This window comes from Oryzias latipes, chromosome 10 (genome assembly GCF_002234675.1).
Source record: "Oryzias latipes chromosome 10, ASM223467v1".
In the NCBI taxonomy this organism is placed as follows: Eukaryota; Metazoa; Chordata; class Actinopteri; order Beloniformes; family Adrianichthyidae; genus Oryzias; species Oryzias latipes.
In genome coordinates, this window is record NC_019868.2 from 787127 (window position 1) to 809694 (window position 22568).

The window sequence follows — 22568 nt, forward strand, 5'->3', positions numbered from 1 at the left end:
CAGAAAAACGAGTGGCCATCAGTACTTTAAGGAATGAAGGTCACTCAGTCTGAAAAATTGGGAAAACTTTGAAAGTGTCCCCTAGTGTAGTCACAAAAACCATCAAGCTCTACAAAGAAACTGGCTGACATGCGGACCCCCCAGGAAAGGAAGACCAAGAGTCACCTCTGCTGCAGAGGATAAGTTCATCCGAGTCAGCAGCCTCAGAAATGGCAGGTTAACAGCAGCTCAGATTAGAGAGCAGGTCAATGACACACAGAGTTCTAGCAGCAGACACATCTCTACAACAACTGTTCAAAGGAGACTGGACAGGACAATGATCCCAAACACACCTCCAGGCTATATTAGGGCTGTTTGACCAAGAAGGAGAGTGATGGGGGGCTGCACCAGATGACCTGGCCTCCACAGTCACTATACCTGAACCCAATCCAGATGGTTTGGGGTGAGCTGGACCGCAGAGTGAAGGCAAAAGGGCCAACAAGTGCTAAGCATTCTCGGAACTCCTTCAAGACTGTTGGAAGACCATTTCAGGTGACTACCTCTAGAAGCTCATCAAGAGAATACTAAGAGTGTGCAAAGCAGTAATCAAATCAATAGGTGGCTACTATGAAGAACCTACAATATGACATATTTTCAGTTGTATCACACTTTTTTGTCATGTATATAATTCCACATGTGCGTCAGGAAGGGCATCCGGCGTAAAACATTGCCAAATTTACCATGCGACTTGTTCGCTGTGGCGACCCCTGATGGGAGAAGCCGAAAGTGGAAGGATATAATTCCACATGTGTTAATTTATAGTTTTGATGCCTTCAGTGTGAATCTACAATTTTCATTTTTATGAAAATAAAGAAAACTCTTTGAATGAGAAGGTGTGTCCAAACCTTTGAGATATATCTATATCTATGTCTATCTATATCTATGGGCGGCAGTGGCTCAGGCGGTTGAGCGGGTCGTCCAATGATCGAAGGGTCGGCGGTTCGATCCCTGCTTCCCCCAGTCAACCGTTGTTGTGTCCTTGGGCAAGACACTTCACCCTCCTTGCCTCCAGTGTCGCTCCACTGGTGTGTGAATGTGCTTGAATGATCCCGGTGATGGTCAGAGGGGCCGTAGGCGCGAACTGACAGCCACGCCTCTGTCAGTCTGCCCCAGGGCAGCTGTGGCTGTGGCTCACCCCCTTTGACATTCCTTAGGTAAATTTATGGATGCAGATCCAGACCCCCTTTTTTACGCGTATGGAGAGACATTGATCCTTTTGTGCTCAGGCCAGGAAGGTGTGCTTAGACATAGTAAATTATGCCATGGACCAGATTTAAACCATCTGTCTTGAGGATCCATCTATGGGAACCGAACTCTATTCACGTTCTCATGCGCAGGACAAAGCTGACCTTTGCTCCAATAACTGCTCGGAAGTTTCTCCTCTTACAGTCGATTTACTATGGACAAGACGGGGAATCATTTTACAGATGCAATGGTGTGCACCTTCGAATATGGTCCGGAGGAAGAGGGCGGGCCAGCTGTCGACGAATCCATGCATCCAGGGGGAGGAGATTCGGCCGCCATGATAAAAACTTTCATGCAAGACTTTTTCCTTTGTTCTCCTCATCCGTCTGCATCTTAAGACACGTCTAACTTTTGTGCATTAGTAGACTTTATAGATTGAGAACCCAGAAATCTGTTTTAATTTGTTTTAGAACTTTTGTTAGGGAAATAAAAATTTGTGTATCTTTATCCAGTCGAATCCTGGTCTTTTTCTCCCAACTTCTTGAACACGCATGGGAAGATCTGAAAAGTGAACAGATTTTTTCCTACACTTACCATCACCAAGTATGAATGAGGAGTGAATGAATAATGGACATAATGTAAACGCTTTGGGTGACTTGAAAAAAAGCGCAGATAAATCCAATCTATTATTCTATCTATCTATCTATCTATCTATCTATCTATCTATCTATCTATCTATCTATCTATCTATCTATCTATCTATCTATCTATCTATCTATCTATCTATCTATCTATCTATCTATCTATCTATCTATCTATCTATATATATATATATGCTTCCATGGTGGGTATTGTCTTCTCCCATGGTTGCGCTCATGCTTGGCTATAAGAGCAACCATGGGAGAAAACAATACCCACCATGGAAGTAACGGTTAGAGGCCAAAATCAAGGCAACTCGGAAGGATGTGAGTAAGCTGACAGAAGCTCAAAGAGGTACAATGAGAAAGCAAGTACCTAAGAGATACAGCCAGATGCCCATACCTGAAGCACTGGAAACTGCCAAACAAAGGCTCCTAGCCTTGAGCAGCCGCCTAAAGAGGTACAAAAGAGACAATGAAGCCAGACGAATAAACAGGCTATTCGCAACTCAACCTGCAAAAGTGTACGCTCAGTGGGAGGGTCAAAACAGCTGAGAAGCCAGCTCAATGGCAAAAATAAGACCCGGGCAATAAACAGCTACGCACTGCCAGTTATCAGATACCCTGCAGGAATAATAAGATGGCCAAAGGAAGAGATACAGACCACGGATGTTAAAACACAAAAGCTCCTCACCATGCAAAAAATGTATGCAAACCGCAAGGAAGGAGGCCGAGGAATAGTGAGCGTAGAAGCCACTATCCAGGATGAAACATCCAAGATGCATGAGTACATCAAGTTCAAGGCCCCAACTGACAGTGTGCTCAGTGAATGTCTCAGGCAATGGAGAGTAGAGGATACAGTGCTGGAGGACAGATCCTCATGGGAGGACAAACCCCTGCATGGGATGTAACACCGGACCATAACTGAAGTGGCTGATATCAAGAAGTCCTACCAATGGCTAGAAAGGGCTTGCCTACAGGACAGCACTGAAGCGCTCATCCTGGCAGCTCAGGAACAAGCCCTGAGCACCAGAGCCATAGAGGCTCAGATCTACCACACCAGACAAGACCCAAGGTGTAGATCTACCACACCAGACAAGACCCAAGGTGTAGGCTGTGCAAAGAGGCGCCTGAAACAATCCAGCACATGACTGCAGGATGTAAGATACTGGCAGGTAAAGCATACATGGAGCGCCACAATCAAGTGGCTGGAATAATATACAGGAACATGTGTGCAGAATATGAACTGGAAACCCCAAGGTCAAAATGGGAAACACCTCCGAAGGTGGTAGAGAATGAGAGGGCAAAGATCCTGTGGGACTTCCCGATCCAGACTGATAGGATGGTAATGGAGAACCAACCAGACATTGTAGTGGTGGATAAAGAACAGAGGAAAGCCGTTGTGGTGGATGTGGCAGTGCCAAGCGATGGGAACATCAGGAAGAAGGACCATGAGAAACTGGAGAAATACCAGGGACTCAGAGAGGAACTGGAGAAAGCATGGAAATTGAAGGTGACAGTGGTGCCTGTGGTAGTTGGAGCACTCAGGGCAGTAACCCCCAAGTCTGTGATGGAGAAGGAAAACTATTTCTAATACAATATAAATTTATGTTGAAAAAAGTATATGGTGTGTGAGCAGTAATCTGCGTTTCTCTTTTCTTATGCAATAATCCATACTAATCACTGCTGAGTCCACTGTTCTACATCTGCATCCCTATGTGAACATTCATTTGCCTTGTATGTCGCCAACCCCAGCTTCTCAAAGGACACCATGAAGCAAAGAAGCAGCAGATAAATATTTCTATCATACTGTTTATAGAAAAAATGATAAACGGTAAAAAAAAAACACAAACCTAAGTTTGTATACGTACCTTTTGTGGGGAACATTCATGCCTGTGGGGGTTCCACAGTGGGAGCTCCACAGCTTCTCACCTGCTGCCATATCTGATCAAGTTAAGTCAGCTTTATTTGTCAAATATACTGCATACACATTATATAATTTACAGATGAAATTTCTTGCCTCTCAACCACCAGTGCAAGCAGCCTTTAAAAAATAACAATAGTAGTAACAGTAAGACTTCATTGGAAACCTTAAGGGGGCTGTCTGGTGATGTGAGGTTTAGCACTCACACCTTGTAGTGAGAATATCAAATCCAAAAGATGTTTCATTAGTTTATTGAAGCTTTTTGTCTCCTTGGGTGAGGGTGCTTGTCTGTCTTTGCATGGACCTGCAAAGGACTGGCAAACTGCCCTTCATAATAGCTGACATAAGCAACCCCTGTCACCCTGCACAGGAATGAGGTATGGCGATGGACGGTTAAGTGGTTTAAATTGTGTGGTGAAGACGGAAAAAAAGCTTTTTCCATTTATAGAATCCTAACAGACATTGTGAATACAACAGTCAGGGACAAATCCTTCTAAAACAGGGTTCCTTACTGATGTTGACACATCAACCTGTTCAACAATTCTTTCTGCAGAATGCAGTGTCACACATGAGTCATTTTAAAATCTCTAACCAGGTTAATTTAGCTCATTAATGTGCAGCATGCTATTAGTGTGGGTTCTATGTTGGAGTTTTTTACCCACCCTGCTCTCTAAAACAAAGGTTTCACATGAGCCACCAAGCAGAAAAAACAAACTGATGGATACCTGTTGGATTTACATGTGTTCAGGAAGAACAGCAGATATTTCCCCCTCATCAAGGGCCCTGAACTGATTGGATAGTGTTTACACATAAGGCAAAGCGATTAGTTCACAACAAAGAGTGCTGCTCCTCTAAAGGTGTGTGTTTACAGTAGGATGTCAATCACTGCAGCTGCTTGGATGCCAGCAGCTGCAGTCTCAGTGGACAGAGGTGGGAGTGGAAGGCCATTCCGAGTATGGTGGAGACATTGCCGTCTAGCTCCGAATAACACTGATTGATTTGTTTATGGCAATCACACAACCTATCCACTGTAAAACAAAATATTCTGAGGATAACACCTGGATGTTTAACTCATGAGATTTCAAGGAAACATTTAGTCTTTTTCTGCAAAACAGAAAGACCCTGGTGTCATCCAGCATCATGGCTTTGGTCGATTTGCCATGGCAGCTGGGCCAGTGGGATGCATTTTAAAGGAAGTGAAAACTCAAACAGGTAATCCATAATGAACTCTGCTAAAACTGGGTTGTCAGTCTGACGTCTGACTGGAGAGTGGTCACAGTTCCCATAATACAGAGGGGCTGAGTCCATTTTTGTGTCACACATTCCATCCAGAAGGTGGCTCTCTGCACATTTTCCAGTAAATTATCACCCAGTTACAAATGAAAGAAGTAGGTTGTGCAAACATGCCAAAAAGTAAATACTCCTGTCACTACAGGAGATTTTATTTTCTATTATGGACTGTCTGGTGGAGCTCATGTGTGTCTATATGGTATGTGTGTATTTGGATGCATGTGGTTTTATTCCCAGCAATTCTGGGCAATTTACATGTGACAAAAGTCAAAAGTTGTTGACATAATTTTGTGAACATAAGATTCAGGAGCACTAAACTGCCTGGGATACATTGTAACTTGGCAATCAATTACAGGTCCCGACTGGCTGAGCAGCACTTTGGACCTTAGAGGATGATAGAAAAGCGCTTTACAAGTATAGGTCATTTATTTTGTTTTAGTTACAATGAAACAAATTAAAAACACATTTTAAAAAAAAATCTCTAGGTAATCACTTATATTCCTGTGTATCTTTTAGCTGTGGCAGGTCATGATAAAATTGCAAACAGTTTTCATCAGCTAACATCCCAAATGTCCTGAAGTGATATCTCACCTGAATAGTTGCAGCTCTTGGCAGATGCATTGTGAGTTACAAAGGGAGACAACTTTGTGTGAAGCATGGCGCATTTTCTCACAACCTTGTCTCCATCAAATGTAAGCTGTAGCAGCCACTGAGAGGCTGGCCTCACTCTGCAAACATGGATTATCTTCATAAATGCCACATTCAGACCCATTTTTGGTCTCCAAAAGTGCTTTTTAAATCTTGTTGTGACATTTGTTCTGCGCGTGTGCAGCAGTTTAGATTGGGATGCTTTCACTGTTTTGACACTTTGTGGTGCGACTTCTATGTTTTTAGCAGGCTTGTTCCTCTCAGATTCTGGATGATGAGTCACACATGTACCCATGCAGCACATCAGGATACTGCAGCTTTGCTGCAGAGTATGGCAACTAATGTGATTCTTAAAGTAGCTCTGTAAATGTCAGCATCCACATTCAGGAACGTAAAGAGCAGAAACTCTCTTGATAGAATCTTAGGCTAGCATCTGCTCAAAAGATTTTTTTATTCGACTCAAGAGTGCCATCGTGTCACATGCAGGATTATTAAAGAAACTATAGAAAATGAGAACTTTTGTGTCACAGAAGTTTAACTATTTGCATAATAAATAGAGAAGCATAATTCTGCCACCTCTCAAAACTGTCAGTTTATACTTTAATTGCATACATGAAATGCGCCTACGCACATACTGACATATGCGACGCACAAACAGAAAATTTCAGCCGCCTCCATGTACACCCTCAGCAGGGAATCAGATCTTTGATTTAGACATAATAAGCGAGATATCTACAGCAGCAGCTGGCCGCAGTGTCCATATACAGGAGTGACTCCAACTTCAGAGGAATGCATGGATTACTGACACTGACTTATTTGAATCTGAAGCTCTTAGAGTTCTGCTGCTGTAAACCTGGAGGCTGAAGAAAGAAAATGTTAGAATACAGAGGATTTTATTGTAGGTTTTTCTTCAACTTTTAACTTCAGCTTAGTTTTTGGTGTTTAACACCTTCCTGCTTGTTGTACAGTTTACTGAAGTTCATATATAACAGACGGAACATTAGCTGACAAAAGCAGCCCTGTGGATTATAAGGCAGATCTGCTGGTCTAAACATGAATTAGTTACTTTTCGTTTAAACTGAAGCCATTGAACCTCCTTCCCTGATTGGCAGAACTGTACTTTTTTTGGCCTACACAGCAGCCCATACTTTTAGGGGACTGGAGACATGGTGGAGGGAAGGAACACTAAACACACGGAAGATTGGGAAGACCTACCGTATGCTGGTCTGGAAGTGTGGAGCTGCAGGGCTTGAGGCTGGATCACTGCATGCCAGCTAGCTTTGTTCAGTGGATTATGTGTGGACAAATGGGAGTGATTAGAGAGATTCCACAGGAACTCATGCTCATTTATCTAAGTTGCCAGGATAACACTTATCACGTCAGCATTGGTGATAAGACTGAAGTGGTAAACAACGCAGAAAAACGACTGGGGGATGGTAATTGTTTTTTAATGAGATGTAGTCCTCTCCTATATGAAAAACAATTAGTTTACATTGAATGTGTGCCTGCTCTTATTTTTGCAGGAAGAAGTGTGCCCCATGTCGCCGGGGGAGACGGTTCAGAAGTGTGTGTGGTCATCAGCGGTCAACATCAAGGACAAGTTTATTTATGTGACGCAGCCAACCTTGGATCGAGTGCTCGTTGTTGACATCCAGTCTCAGAAGGCTGTCCAGGTAATGTTCAGGATAAATGAACAAGAAAAGCTTACTCCAGATTTTTGGCAGCAATGCTGAAAGTTCCATTCATTTTTCAAAAGCAAAGAGAAATGTGTCCTGCTGGGCCCTTAAATAAGTCCAAATAGTTTTCTCTCTGCTTCCCTTTTGGCCATCAAGGCTTCCATGCACATGGTTGCACACCAACGCAAGGATAGCTCCTTACAAAAACCTTCAATACATTCCTGCTGCATACGGCTGTTTTCGCTGATTGGCTGTTGCGAGCAAAGGACACATTTTTTTCTCCTCATTTTATTCCACGGTTTTTGTAAACTTAGATGTAAAAAATTTACTGTATTCAGAAGTTAAATCTGTTTGAATTGTTGTATGATTGTATGATAAAGATGTATGATTAACTTTGCTTATATTGTCTGTGTACATTTTTATTCATTTAGGTATATTTTATCACCTCTTCTCCGAGCGGCCTTGTCAGTTCTGAAATCCAGTGGTTAGAAAACTGCTTTATATGCTTCTGGGAGGAGGACGTTTAAGTGGTGACGCCTCATTCTGTTTGTTAGGAGAGATGGTGGTTTCAGAAACCTGGAGGTCTTTTTCTCCTGGTCTACGGGGGGGGGGGAATGGTTAGCACTGTCTTGTCTGCTTCTCTGAATGAAGCCAAGATGATTGTAGATGGATGGAAGATTGCATCTGAGTCCTCCATTTCTATTAAGGGAAGGTTTGTCTTTTTTAACAAAAATGTCTCCTTAACACCTCACTCAAACGTCTTGTCTCCATAGATAAGATGGAGACTTCACTGTCCTCAAATGAATGGTGCAAGTAAGCATACCCCAGGCAAGGACAAAGGACTTTTAACAACCCCAAACCACTCAGACTTGTTGTTAGCCTTTTATTGTCCTAACCTATCGAATAAGAGGTCATGTCCTAAACACATAGAAGTGTAGGCATCAGCTCTCAGAACTAAAAAAAACCTCCTGTGGGGAAGGTGAAACGTCTTCTATAAAAAAATATTCTGCTTTTTTACTGAGTGCTCATTATTTGCCTAAATTTAAATATTACTATACTGTCAGTAACAGGTGGCAGGGCTGTAATAAGCACTAATTTCTCATTGCCAAGAGGTGTCAATTCATATCCTGGTGGGTTTTTTTCCCATGGATGTTGCATGTTTTCCCTGTTTGTTTGCATTATTCCACCATCCAAAAACCTTGGTGGATTTGTGATTTTAAACAAAGTACCAGATTTCTGTCTGCAAACTTACTTGAGTCTTTCTGAAGGGGTCTGAAAGTGTGTCATATCACCTTCCAGGTTGGCAGTACCTCAAAACTTTTCAACCCCTTAACTACGGTCACATATGCAGATTTGGCTGATGGCCATGCAGTGGCACTTTTAATCGGGCAGCAGCACTCGCATTTTTACACCAGCACACGGAAGACCACTGTGAGCACCCCCACCCACCCCTTTACTCCTTTTTTGGGAGGTACTCACAAAAATCGGATGATATTTGCATCTGAAATAAGACAGATGCACTTGTTTGAGCCTTTCTGTGAATGTGTGAAACTCAGGGGAAGGAGGAAAAAGAAGGAAATACAGAACGGTTCCCATCATTCATGTAATTGACCTGTTCGCCACATCTATAATGAATTTGTAACTATGATTTTGATGTTAAGAGTATAATCGCGTTATGGAATCTTAATTTATTTCACATATTTTCTTGTGCACTGAGAATGTGCGGGGAGTGTACAGGGAACATTGCCCCGGGCTACCGGGAGGCTGGAGGCCAGTGGTACTTGATATGGACGGCCGCCGTCCGGAGACATTTACACATTATCAGTGCTGCAGTTGACCGGAGATCCAGCTGTGACGCCCAGCTGTTGCCGGATTTGGAAATGACGTCATGCCGGCCTGACTGACTGCCGCCGGGCTGATGCCATTTGCATTCATGACCACAGCAACGATTTTCAGAAAAATCGGGAGCTAATCTTGAAGATTCTGCTGTTGCCTCCCCATCGCGCGGTGGCAGTTGTTTATGTGACCATAGCTTTAGCAAGCCCTTTCTGTTTGACAAAACTCGTTGACCTGTTTCAAATTCACCTTCAATAATTTAAATTAATTATAAAAGGCAGAATTTGAACACCTCCTGACATTAAATGAGAGGGATCACAGAGAAGATAAACAAAAGCTGCTATGATGCTAAAGGCTGCAGATCTTCTCGTTGCTGCTGCTTTACCCTTGTGCTATCCTAGGCACTTTAACATTGGGAGTTGGGTCATCTAGACCCACTAGACAGTGCTCTGAACCTTTTTTCTTCAATGATTTGTGATCTTCACTGGTGTCCATGGATTACATGAAATCTTTCCACCTTTATCCACCTTTGTCATGGTAGGGAGAACACGTCAATGTAAGGGGGGGGGGGGGGGGTCATCTAAGATAGCACAAGGGTTAGGTTGAGAAAGCCAATAGGTTTCAGGTAGGTTTCTGCAGGGCGTCCGAGAGCATCAGAATTAATTAGCTCATTGAAATGCAGGCCTTTAATTGCATTACAAAGTATTTCAGTAAAATTCCAGCAGAAATATTAATTCTTTAAGTGGTTTAGCAGACTTTTTTTTAGATAAAATGGTCTCAGTTCAGAAACATAAACAGGAATGCTGTTTTAGATGAGTTTTTCTAACAGAAATGTTCTACATAACTTGAAGGCTCTCACAGACTGGGAGAAAAAACGATCTGACTGCAGATCATGGCATAAACACTGTGTTTGTGAAAGCTGAATGGTCAACATTACTATGGAAAACTCACAGAATTAAGTCATTCAATAAAATAGTGTGATCTCCTTTTCCTTTAGAAATGCTAAATCCGAAAAGTGAAGTCAGCTTTAACTGTTTTAGACCTGATAGATTGAAAATACATTCAAAATGTATTGTTATTTATCAAAAGGTAGAATGAAGTTGCAGGAAAAGATTCTTCACTTGCACCCAGCCAGGTTCATGAGGTTTGATTTGAATTTAGACTTCTGCTGGGTTTAGTTTCATCAGAACGCTGCCATACAGCCAAAGACTGAGTGGCTTTGTCTCTTCTTTGTGAAAGATTTACCAGCACAACAAAGCTCCACTCTGTCTCCCTGAAGCGCTGCTTTTTCAGCCTCAAGATTGGCTCTCACTATTTGTTGACTGTTAATCCCTGACCTGACCCATTTCACATGAACTGAAAGTGTCCAGACCTGCACTTAACCTTCACATTGATGTGGCGACTGAACAACCCCAACATCCACCTCTTCATGGATACTGTCGCTCAGCAACCCTTCACAGACACTGAAACAAGTTAGCTTCTGCAGGCAGGAAAACTGCAGGAGGGGTTTGGAGAACAGATCCCTGCAGTTCTCTGCACCTGAGAAGATATTGTTTTTGTAAGGCTTGCTCAGGAAATGCCATCATTTTCTGATGACAGCATTCACTACAGCTCCAAAAGTCAGCATCAAGTGAGATCACCATTGTCAGTGGCTTTTTGGGTGTGTCACCAGGCCCCCAAGGCAGCTCAGATCCCTGCAGATGTTCCCTTGCAGTATGTCAGCCCCTTAGGGACGTGGCAGGATACGAAGTGCAGTCCCACAGTCTGTCAGGAGCTCATTATTTGGATGTCTGGGGGTTCAGCATCATCGCATTATATTACCAGCTGGTAATGAACCACCTGGACCTCTGCTGCTCACCCATAAACCAAGAGAGACTTGGGCTCTTGCTGTAACGGGACCGATGCAGATGAAACAAACTCCATTTGAATATTTTCACCCATTTCTTTTTCAGATAGGATTTCTTTTCTTGAGCTGGTTAGATCTTACTCAGATAACTGTGTGAGGTTGTTGTAATGTTTTTGGATCTGACAGCTCTGCTGTTTGTGCTGAAGTTATCAGAGCATACTGAAGGAGGATCCTTTAATCTCTCTCATCCTGTGAGAAGCTGTTTGTCATGAGAAGAAAACATGCAAACAACTGTTTTCCCTGACGACTGTTTGCATTGAGATTTGTTAAGATTCAACACATGCTCTTGTCTTATTTACAATAACTCTCAGGAGCACTTCACCTTCTGAGTGAAGCAAATGATCTGCCAAAGCAAATGATATCAGGAACCTAGCGCCAATGATAGCACCAGAAGGGTTTTTGCCTTGGCTACTGTAGGAAGGCCTTTCTCGTCATCATTTCTTCTTTGTGTAGCAGTTCTCATTGGGTTTAAGCTCCTTGTCCAGGGGGCCATCACACTTCTCTGTCAGGTGTCACTCATATGGTTCACATTGTGGTCATTGCTGGTAATGATCATAAGACTCCCTGAAGATCGAGTTCCAACAGCAGCTGATTTCAAATCCAGCTGACAGTTACAAATAGAATTCTGGAATAGTAATTTTTATGACAGAATCATACATTTTTAAACATTTAAGTTTTATACCTGTCGAGTTATTATAGCCCCACTTGAAAGGGGAAAGCATCCACAGAGTGTTCCAAGCAGGAATTCACACACTATCCAGAAACACTTCTCTGTTTTGACCTGTTTCATTAACCAATTTCTTGAGAGGTTTGAACAGTCTTTGTAATGGCGAAGGGCCTGATATCGTATGGTGAAAATCCTGAACAAGACACAATATTTGATCAATTTACAACAATAAATATAACTATATGAATATATGCCTTTAATCAAAAGTTAAATTCATGGCTCCATAACCAACTCATCTTACACAATTCATTTATTAAAAGTTAATTTCATAATTACCAGAATCAATTGACAATACAGCAATAAATAAACATATTTCATTAATAGCAGTGTTCTTATAAATAACATTCCATGAAAGGTTAAACATTTGTGCAGCCGGCGCTTTAGCGCACAGTGGGTTACAACAAGGTATGCCCCACACTACGATAGAATCTTACCGGCTGCCTCCGTGGTTTTGATGCTTTTAACTACATTTAGATGGATTGTAAGTTTGTCAATCTCTCTGGAGCTCCGTCTAATCGCACCTCATCCAAATCAGCTCCAGTACGAACAGCTGGAACTTTGATTGACACCACGCCCTCTACCGCCTTACACTTTCCTTTTTCTCTCTTATTTTTTAATTTACTCTCCTAAATTCATTTTCTCTCAAATTTAACAGGATGTTCTTTAATACAAATTTTCTTTAGATTTTATTTGATTTTTCCTTTTGGGTTCTTTTTCCTTTTTTTTTAATTTTTATTTACTTTTAACAACATCAGTTTCCTCTAGTTTGACATAACAATACCTTTATCTCAAAAACGAGCGGACTTTAAATGTCTGCTGTAGTTCTCAAAACAGAGAGAGAAAAGTCTCTTAATTTGAACACTTGTTATGATCTGTTATGAAAAGTACATTTGAGTAAAGTCACTTTACATTGTTTTTCTTTTTCTTTTAGTTGAATATTTGAATTTTTAAACATGTAATCCTTTGTTCAAACATTCTCTTTGAACCAAAGAAAAGCATGGTTAAAAACAAGCCACACCTTTAAAAGAGGACTGGACCCGTCAACATTCAGTGTTTTTTCAGGAGCGGGTCAAGCCATTTTTTCCCTTTTGCTTAGCACTTGGATTGCACATCACACGGTCTCTTCAAGTCCAGGTTGCTTTATGAGCAGCAGCCCTACTGCTTTGAAAGGTTCAGTTGCTGTCCTGTGTGTCTTTTGTAGACTGTCAGCACTGACCCATATCCTGTGAAGCTCCACTATGACAAGTCTCATGACCAGGTGTGGCTGCTCAGCTGGGGAGACATGGACAAGAACTTCCCCACCCTGCAGGTCAGTCAGCAACTCACATCATGCATTATTAAAACCACATCTCCTTTCAGTAAAAATAGTCTGAGAAGGACCAAGATTCTCAGACAATCTGAACCAGGGGTGGGCAATTATTTTAACTGGCGGGCCACATTGGGTTCTAAAATTTGATAGAAGGGCAGGACCACGAGCAGATGTGTGGAGTGAGAATGATATAACATGGAATGTAGATGAAAACATTTGGATTGAAAATTATTCTAAAATAGAAGATTCTAGTTTTTAGTTTAAAACTTTTGTTCCCATTTTCGATCAGTTTTTTACTGTGAAGCCCTTTGGTACCTTCAAGGAGTTATAAAGTGCTGTATAATAAAGTTTCATTCATTCATAATCCTTTTAAATAAAATAAATAACATTATTCATGAAATAAAGCAATGACCAAAAAAGACTATGATTTTCAAAGACAAAAATTCAGGAAAAATATACTGATACATTTAAAACAAAACAAAACAAAAACAAACAAAAAAATGAATAGTGGATCCTCTCCCGTCATAATCCTAATAAAGACTTTGAGGGCTGCAGCTCGTCACGTCTCACAGTTTGCACAGCTGTTCTGTGTCCTGCACGTCTGTTTCTCATCCAGTAATAATGAAAAAAAGCACATTTCTATGTCTTGTGCTGCAGCTATGCATATATCTGTGTTACCTTTTCACCAGAACAGAGTTCCCTCGTTTATTGCAGGAGTTACGTTCTAAAAATAACCGTGATAAGTGAAATACACGGAATCTGATTGCAGACGTTTATGGCAGTAAAACTCTTCACTGCCACTTTCTACACTTTTCTCAGAAAGACATGAATATTTTTACACTTTTCTGTGGTTCAAATTGTCAAACCTTCATAGAAATTAGGTCCAGGATCTTATAAAGGAAAACATAGATCTGATCGATCACAGATTTCTGTATCAGAGGTCCGCGTTTCTGTACAGGACGCTAGGCATGGACTGAGATTAGAGGTAAGATCGGGCCTAAAAAATCCAGCCCGACCCGGTCCAGGCCCACGGGCATTACAGCCCAACCCAGCCCGAGCCCAACCAATTAACTTGATTTGCAGGCCCGAGCTCGAAGCAAACCCGAAATTTCAATTTATCCCATGTTTTTTTTGGCAGAAAAAAACGCAAATTTTCTTAAAATAATCTAAATATTGTTATGACCTTGATAAATGCATTTGAACAAAGAAAAAAAGCTGGAACACAGAATAAGAGGCCAGACAAAGAGAGATGTTGATGCGCACTTGCTTCATTAGGCGGAGAAATACTGCAGCCCAGCGTCTGCGCTTCCTGTTTAGTAGTAGTTATTAAAGCAATTACCTTACAACGCCTTCTCTGTTTTAACCAAATTATTTATTTATAACAAGTATTCCTTATTTTAGCAACCACACATTGTTTTAGCATACATTTTTATAAAGATATATTTATTAAAAAAGTCAGCGAGAGAGAATCCCGGCCCGACCCGACCAGGACGTAATGATTGTCATTTTAGTCGGGCTCGGGTTTAAGATCTTACCTTTTAACTGAGATTGATTGACAGGGTCTCCAGCCAATCAGGACACAGAACAGGGTGCGCTGTTTAAAAAAAATGCAGCATGATCACTCAGAAAGAACGAGCTAAACCGGGAAAGATGAACTGCGACAAAGAAAGAGAAGACTGTCTTCTGTTCTGTTTGACAGGAATTTTAGAGGGTTTCAGGTTGGAGCACAGACTGCAGAAGGGGGGAATAAAATGTCACATCTTGATTGTGTGGCCAGATTAAAAATCAAAAAAGGGTCTCTGATATTGTTCAGCAGGCCGGACCAAACATGGAGGCGGGCCGAATCCAGCCTGCGGGCCGCAATTTGCCCACCCCTGATCTAAACCAAACATCCTCTGCTTAAACAATGAGTGGGTGGGATAGGCTCTAGCAGCCCCATGACCCTGAAAGGGATCAACAGGTTTAGAAGATGAATGATGTATGTTTTTATGTGATTATTGAACATACCATGTACAAATTCACATTGCAGGGTAGATAAAGTCAACGAGGCCCAGACTAATGATTAGTCCAGGAGCTAATTCCAGTCAGTTGTTAACTGACCTGGAGTTCAATCAATGTAATGTGTTGGTTTTGGCTGACATGCCCTATAAAAAACACTGCAGCAGTTTTGAATTTGTCTGATGTGAACCATGGACGGTCCTAAAATCTGTATTAATATTTAGGGGTTTAACGATTCATTTTGCCATCGTTTCGATTCCTATCATAATTTGTGGTTAGTGATATGATCCACAGTCGATATTTGTTCATATTGATCATTTTAAACAACCAAATACGATCTGATTCACTGACCAAAATGGATCCAGATCATCTTCATCCAAACTTCCAGCAGTCAGACTCAGACAGAAATTCCTGCTACTGAACAGTGAAGTTTTCCAGATTCTTGGATTTCTTCCAGATCATCAAGTGGAAATGAAATCTGTGTCCAAACAAACAAGTAAACTATGAATGTCAAATCCATTCACATGTTAGTTTCCTAAAGTTCACCACTGTTGTTTTTCCACATCCAAAGAATCCAAAGAGAACATTCTTAGAACATTCTAGACACTGGATGGTCACATGACTTTATTCAAAGTCTGTCCACACATTGGACTGGAGTGATGGACGATCAGTTTTTGATGACATCACGTGTGTGTTGTCTGCTGTGATGTACTTGGTTAGTTTTACATGATAGGAAAATAAACCTACCATGTCTCAATCCAAATGGTATTTTCCAAGAATGATCCGATTATTTATGTAATTCTGAAACGATTTTATGATGGTATAGATTGATCCGATTCTTCCTCATACAGATCAATCAGGTTAAACTGTAGGAATAGAAATTGGTTCATCAATTACTCGATTGATCGTTACACCCCAAATTTTTAAGTATTTTTACTGGAATCCGTAAAGACATTTATGACTACATTGCAAAACCAGATGTCTTGCTCCATGCACAGACATTATTTATACATCAAAGATGGAGGCATCACCTCCCACTGAGAAGCTTAACTCTTCCAGCAGAGGAGCAGAGAGCTGAAGAGCCTGTCTTTCAAGTGACTGATAACATGTATGTTTTAGATGAGTTACGCCCCTCTGGTTGTAATGAACACCTCGGTTCTGAATGAGGAGGACCCGGCACACACAGAGTGTGTTCATCAAGGTCACATTTAACACCCACCATCTACTGTGTTGGTGCTCATCAGGTGATCAATCAGGCGAGTGGCAGAGTCTCCCACCACACCGTTCACACACAGCCGGTTGGCAGGCGCTTTGACAGAGTAGAGGACTTCTTCATCCCCGCCTCCAGCCTCATCGCTAACCATGTCAGGTACGTGTAGCAGCTTCAGCTCCCCTGATAAAGTCTCAGCCAGCTAGTTTGTACTTTGTATTTAAAACTGTCTCAATCCAGTGCATCAATTAGTTATTTTATAAAAATCAACTGCAGATCATGTGGGTCACCTGCTCTTTTTACATCGTTACTTTAAAAAAACACACATGTAGAAATGGTCAATTACTGCTCAATTTTTTACATTTAGTAAAACATTGAAGGAAAAAATAGTAAAGTTTCTTTTGGCCCACCTTTTCTGTCACATTTATAATTTTTTCTTTATTTAAAATATTTCCACATCACTCAGTGTGGCTTCCTGTTCTTTACAGCTCAGGTGGAGCTGTGGAGTTTTTTGGGTGCTGCTCAAGTATTCTGTTTCCTTTGAGCTCATTATGATGAGAATAATGAAACAATTACTCAGCTGAGGAAGCAGCCAACAGTAAGGATTAGAATAGAATCTAGAGTGTGGAAACTGAGTGTCCACTGAGTGTCTTTGCTGTGATCCAACAGCTGCTATGCGCCATATTAAGAGCATTCTACAGTAACCTGCTCTTAATATGGCGGGACATAATACGATCACCTTTTCTATTATCTGCTTTTGACTTTGCTGCAGTCCAGTTCTTTGCTGTCTCACAAATGTTAAACTCAGAAAGACAACTTTTGACAGATTTGTTGTCATCAGAATAAATGTAAATATTGAACCAAGTATTATATCGTCAATTTATATCTGATTGATAAAATAAACACCTATTTTTCTAAGACATTTGTTTTTAAAAGGTGAAACATTTCTATGCAACTGATAAAAATACTGTATAGTATGTGCCTGCCCATTATACACCTTTTATGTAAATTACACACTTTAGTACATTTAGTTCATATAATATATTGCATGTCTAATTTACTCAAATAACATTTTCAGCCTTAAGGGGTCTTTAATCATCAGAACAAAGCATAAAAAAGAAACATAATCAAATCTTTTCCCATGCCTTCCTTAGCCCCGAGCTGCTGAACAACAGCAGAGACATGAAGCTGCTCAGTCTGCACAAGTCATGGCTGAACACCATCATGTGGGCTCAGCAGACCAAAGGCAGCTCAGGATCTTTCCAAATACCAAGTCACCAAGTTAATAAAAAATGTAGATAAAGCAAAAAGCATTCTCTAAATCATGAGAAACACGCTCTACGGTTTTGTAGACATATACATGTGCCATGAAAACACACACACACACACACACATATATATATATATATATATATATATATATATATATGTGTGTGTATATGTGTGTGTGTGTAAATATTTATATATAATAAAATAAAACAAAGAAAATGACAAGAAATGCCACAAAGTTTTGAGCTGTGTGATTCCAAACAGAGAAGTTGCTCTAAATGCTTGGATCATGTTGTGGTGGTGGGGTGTAACTCAGGTGTTATTGGCTCTTAGGGAGGAGGAGTTAGCAGTCCACTGTGGACTGGTGTTGGTCAAAAACAAGGATGTAATTAGATCCAGTGAGACCAGCAGAGCAGCAGCAGGAATGGTGAAGCACCACACTCAACTGTACCTTTGCTTCTTTTTGCAGTTATTTTTTTTAATAAAAAAAATGAGACATTAAAAACAACCTTTTCAATTACAACATCCTTGTTAGAGGTAAAAGCAAACATTATATAATATAAATACAATGATTTGACCTGAAATTTGACACAATTTCAGGGTTTTTTCCCCCTGATATTTTTCTATGATGGACAGAAGTATTGTCCAATGGGTGAACCCAAGGAAGCTGGAAATATTACTTTTTCTGTTATCAAAAACATTATTGAACTGGAATGATTCTGCTCAATGCTCCCCTCCCACTTAAAATGTTCCTTTTTATGTTGTCTAAGGTCTTATCTTTAAGGTTTTTTTCCTATAATATATAAAACTGATCATTCCTAACATTAAAGGCGCTCTGCAGACACCCACATTCGCACAGCTTGACTGTAAATCATCATTGTGTCATTCACAACAGGATAAGAAACAGGTATTTAACTCGAAGGTTACCTAATTCATTATTTCTTTCAATTTCTCAAACTTTCTTGGAGCGCCTTTCTAAACTGCAGGTTAAAAGCAAATTTTTTGGGTGTTCTCTGGTTGTACATGAGCTGGATGAGCAACACTCATTGATGAGGATTCAAGCGTACTTGAGTTTTTAGAATTTTCTTTCATTTACAATCTTTGCTCGGACCTCACGACTATGACCACACGATTTTTCCGTCGCTCTATCTGAACTCTACCTAGGTCACATGTGGTCATCTGTGGTCACCCACACTCTCCCCTCCTAAACAAATGTCTCTGACATCATGGAATCTTGAAGCAGTCCAATATTTAGTCCAAGGTATTTTCTAGGAGTCAATTCTTCTTTTGTAGGCGATGTGTCTCAGATTGAAAGGTATGACCCTACATTTACCTGTTCACGAATTACTCAGACCCACATGTATTGTTATAAGCTTTACATTCTACCACAATAATATTGCATGTGATTATAGTCTCAGCTCTACAGATCCACTCTAATCAGAAACCAAAAATAATAAACAGTTCTAAATAAATTAAACTTGATTGGGCTTAACTGACCATAACACAATGAACTATTTTTTTTCTTGTAACTAACAAAATATTACTCTGGTCTAGACACAAAACTCAGTTGACCTAATATATCATATGTGAGTGTCTTACGTGGATGTCTTTTTCTGAAAGGATATAGCCTTGCAGGAGATGACTGCTGTTCAGGTTGCTCCTCGTCTTCTTCATCAGATGATACTGCTGCCTCAGCTACTCTCTCACACCCCGTCTCAGAAGTCAGAGGGTTAGGATTAGAGTGAAAACATACATTTAATTTAAAGGCTTAAATAAAACTTAGACACGAGTGAGTTTAAAAAATTAGTGTTATTTCAGTAATGCATTAAACTACAAAAAGGCACGTCAACATGTCAAAAATCCCCCCACAAAAAGAGCCAGACAGTTATAGGTGTTGTAAAGTAAACTTCAAAAGTAAACACATGTAGAGGACAACACCCTAAAAGTCAAAAATATCCATTCAAATTAGACAGCTGGTAAAACTCTGGTAACATGTTCCTGATTGAACCTGGTGGACAGAACAGAGCAAACCTCTTTCCATCATGATGGGCTCTGTGCTTTCAGGCAGAGGCTTTCTGGTTTTTCAGCCGACATAAATGATGATGAATGATAACAAGATACAAGTGGGTGTCTGCATCTATCATCGGAGATTCTTGTTTAATTGGAGCCTGTCGGCTCCGTACGAATTTCCCCCTGCGCTCTGGGGTTATGATGTGCCATTAAACCAATCGCCTGACTGACCCTTTTTGATCAGTTCAGTTTTGATGTCCTTTGCTCAGATCTTTGCACATAGATCTACAGATCTTTGCTCATATACAGCACGGAAAAAAATATTGTAATATAGAGTAGAAGGAATGATGGAATTTTAATGAAATCTGTCAGAGTAAAACGTGGTTGTGAAGGAGGTTGACCTCAAGATGCACCAGCATTTTTCCCTTAGAAATATTTTTTTAAAGGGAAAGCTAAATTAAATGTTGGATTTTTGTAATTTAGGCAATGACTATATGCTTTTTAAACCTGTATGAAAGCTTTCAAAAGGTTTATATGATATACAAAATGTCAAAATATGATGTAACAATGTTTCTTTGTAATCAAACCTAACAAAATTGAATTCTTACCTCTGCTGCGTGTACCACCTGTGGCCAATCTGTGATTACACTGAGCTGGCTGCATAAGTTTTCATTCAGAACTTACCGGTCTGTTTTCAGCTTCAAGAGTTGGAAAAAGTTGTTTTTTGTTGAGCCTGTCGGTAATCTTTTTATTTGCATGCTCTACAAACCACAAACTGTTATTTTTGTTGACAGCCTCATGACTATTATACCAGAATGTAATTACACCGGCGAATAGGAATTGGTGCTTTGATTAAAAGATTGTCTTCTTTGGAATTTGATAGGTTGGATTTGTTGGATCAAAGCAACAAATCTTTATTTGACCCATCCCCTGAGGGATGGGTCAAATAAAAATATACCTGGCCACCCAGAGATGTATTTTTAATAGTACGTAACCAGAGGAAATGTTCTAATCAAGATAAAGAAAGGTTATATTCAAATCAAAAATAGTATTCACAACAGAAATGTTAAACGTCAAACTAAATGTTGCAGTCATATATTAATAAAACGCCCCTGTCACCCTCCGCGGGTGGTTTCTCACTCAAGCTCGGGTCCTCTACCAGAGGCCTGGGAGCTTGAGGGTCCTGCGCAGTGTCTTAGCTGTTCCTAGCACTGCGCTTTTCTGGACTGAGAGGTCTGAGGTCTTTCCAGGGATCTGTTGTAGCCAGTCCTCCAGCTTGGGGGTTACTGCCCCGAGTGCTCCAATTACCACAGGCACCACTGTCACCTTCACTTTCCAGGCTTTCTCCAGTTCTTCTCTGAGTTGCTGGTATTTCTCCAGTTTCTCATGGTCCTTCTTCCTGATGTTCCCATCGCTTGGCACTGCCACATCCGCCACAACGGTTGTCCTCTGTTGTTTATCCACCACTACAATGTCTGGTCGGTTCTCCATCCAGTCTGGACCTGGAAGTCCCACAGGATATTTGCCCTCTCATTTTCTACTACCTTCGGAGGTGTTTCCCATTTTGACCTTGGGCTTTCCAGTCCATATACTGCACACAGGTTCCTGTATATTTTTCCAGCCACTTGATTGTGGCGCTCCATGTATGCTTTCCCTGCCAGCATCTTACATCCTGCAGTTATGTGCTGGATTGTTTCAGGTGTCTCTTTGCACAGCCTACACCTTGGGTCTTGTCTGGTGTGGTAGATCTACACCTTGGGTCTTGTCTGGTGTGGTAGATCTGAGCCTCTATGGCTCTGGTGCACAGGGCTTGTTCCTGGGCTGCCAGGATGAGTGCTTCGGTGCTGTCCTGTAGGCCAGCCCTTTCTAGCCATTGGTAGGACTTCTTGATATCAGCCACTTCAGTTATGGTCCGGTGGTACATCCCATGCAGGGGGTTTGTCCTCCCATGAGGATCTGTCCTCCAGCACTGTATCCTCTGCTCTCCATTGCCTGAGACATTCACTGAGCACCTTGTCAGTTGGGGCTTTGAGCTTGATGTATTCATGCATCTTGGATGTTTCATCCTGGATAGTGGCTTCTACACTCACTAGTCCTCGACCTCCTCCCTTGCAGCTAGCATACAGTCTCAGGGTGCTGGATTTGGGATGGAACCCTCCATGCATGGTGAGGAGCTTTCGTGTCTTTACATCCGTGGTCTGTATCTCGTCCTGTGGTCATCTTATCATTCCCGCAGGGTATCTGATAACTGGCAGTGCGTAGCTGTTTATTGCCCGGGTCTTATTTTTGCCATTGAGCTGGTTCCTCAGGACTTGCCTTGCCCGTTGGAGGTATTTACCTGTTGCAGCTTTCCTTGTTGCCTGCTCCAGGTTGCCTTTTGCCTGCGGAATTCCAGGCAATTCCGCAGGCAAAGGAATTCCTCAATTTCTGCCATTGTTCCTTCTGGGAGTGAGACCCCTCCTTTGTGGAATACCTTGCCTCTCTTTGTCACCATCCGGCTGCATTTCTCGAGCCCGAATGACCTCCCAATGTCAGTACTATAGATCCTGGTGGTGTGGATCAGGGAGTCAATGTCACGCTCACTCTTAGCGTATAGCTTGATGTCATCCATGTAGTGGAGGTGACTGATGTTGGCCCCATTTCTGAGTCGGTATCCATAGCCAGTTTTGTTGATTATTTCGCTGAGGGGGTTCAGACCTATACAGAACAGCAGTGGGGACAGAGCATCACCTTGGTATATCCCACATTTGATGGACACTTGTGCAAGTGGCTTGCCATTGGCTTTAAGGGTGGTTGGCTCCTCTGGAGTCTCTACCAATGCCCTTCTGTGTGTTACTCATGAATTGATCCATGTGCTTATTTATCTTGGTTGCAATGATGCCTGACATGAGTTTCCATGTTGT

The 22568-nt window shown here is 41.3% G+C and overlaps 1 protein-coding gene across 1 annotated transcript in view; it reads left to right on the forward strand.

Annotated features, from left to right (window-relative positions):
* Positions 1 to 22568, forward strand: part of fstl5 (follistatin like 5) — a gene marked incomplete in the record, with an annotated part of 185151 nt that overhangs the window by 156788 nt on the left and 5795 nt on the right. The window contains 3 exon segments of the mRNA XM_023959489.1: positions 7248 to 7397; positions 13071 to 13178; positions 16421 to 16545. Of these exon segments, the coding sequence (XP_023815257.1) occupies positions 7248 to 7397; positions 13071 to 13178; positions 16421 to 16545 (383 nt within the window).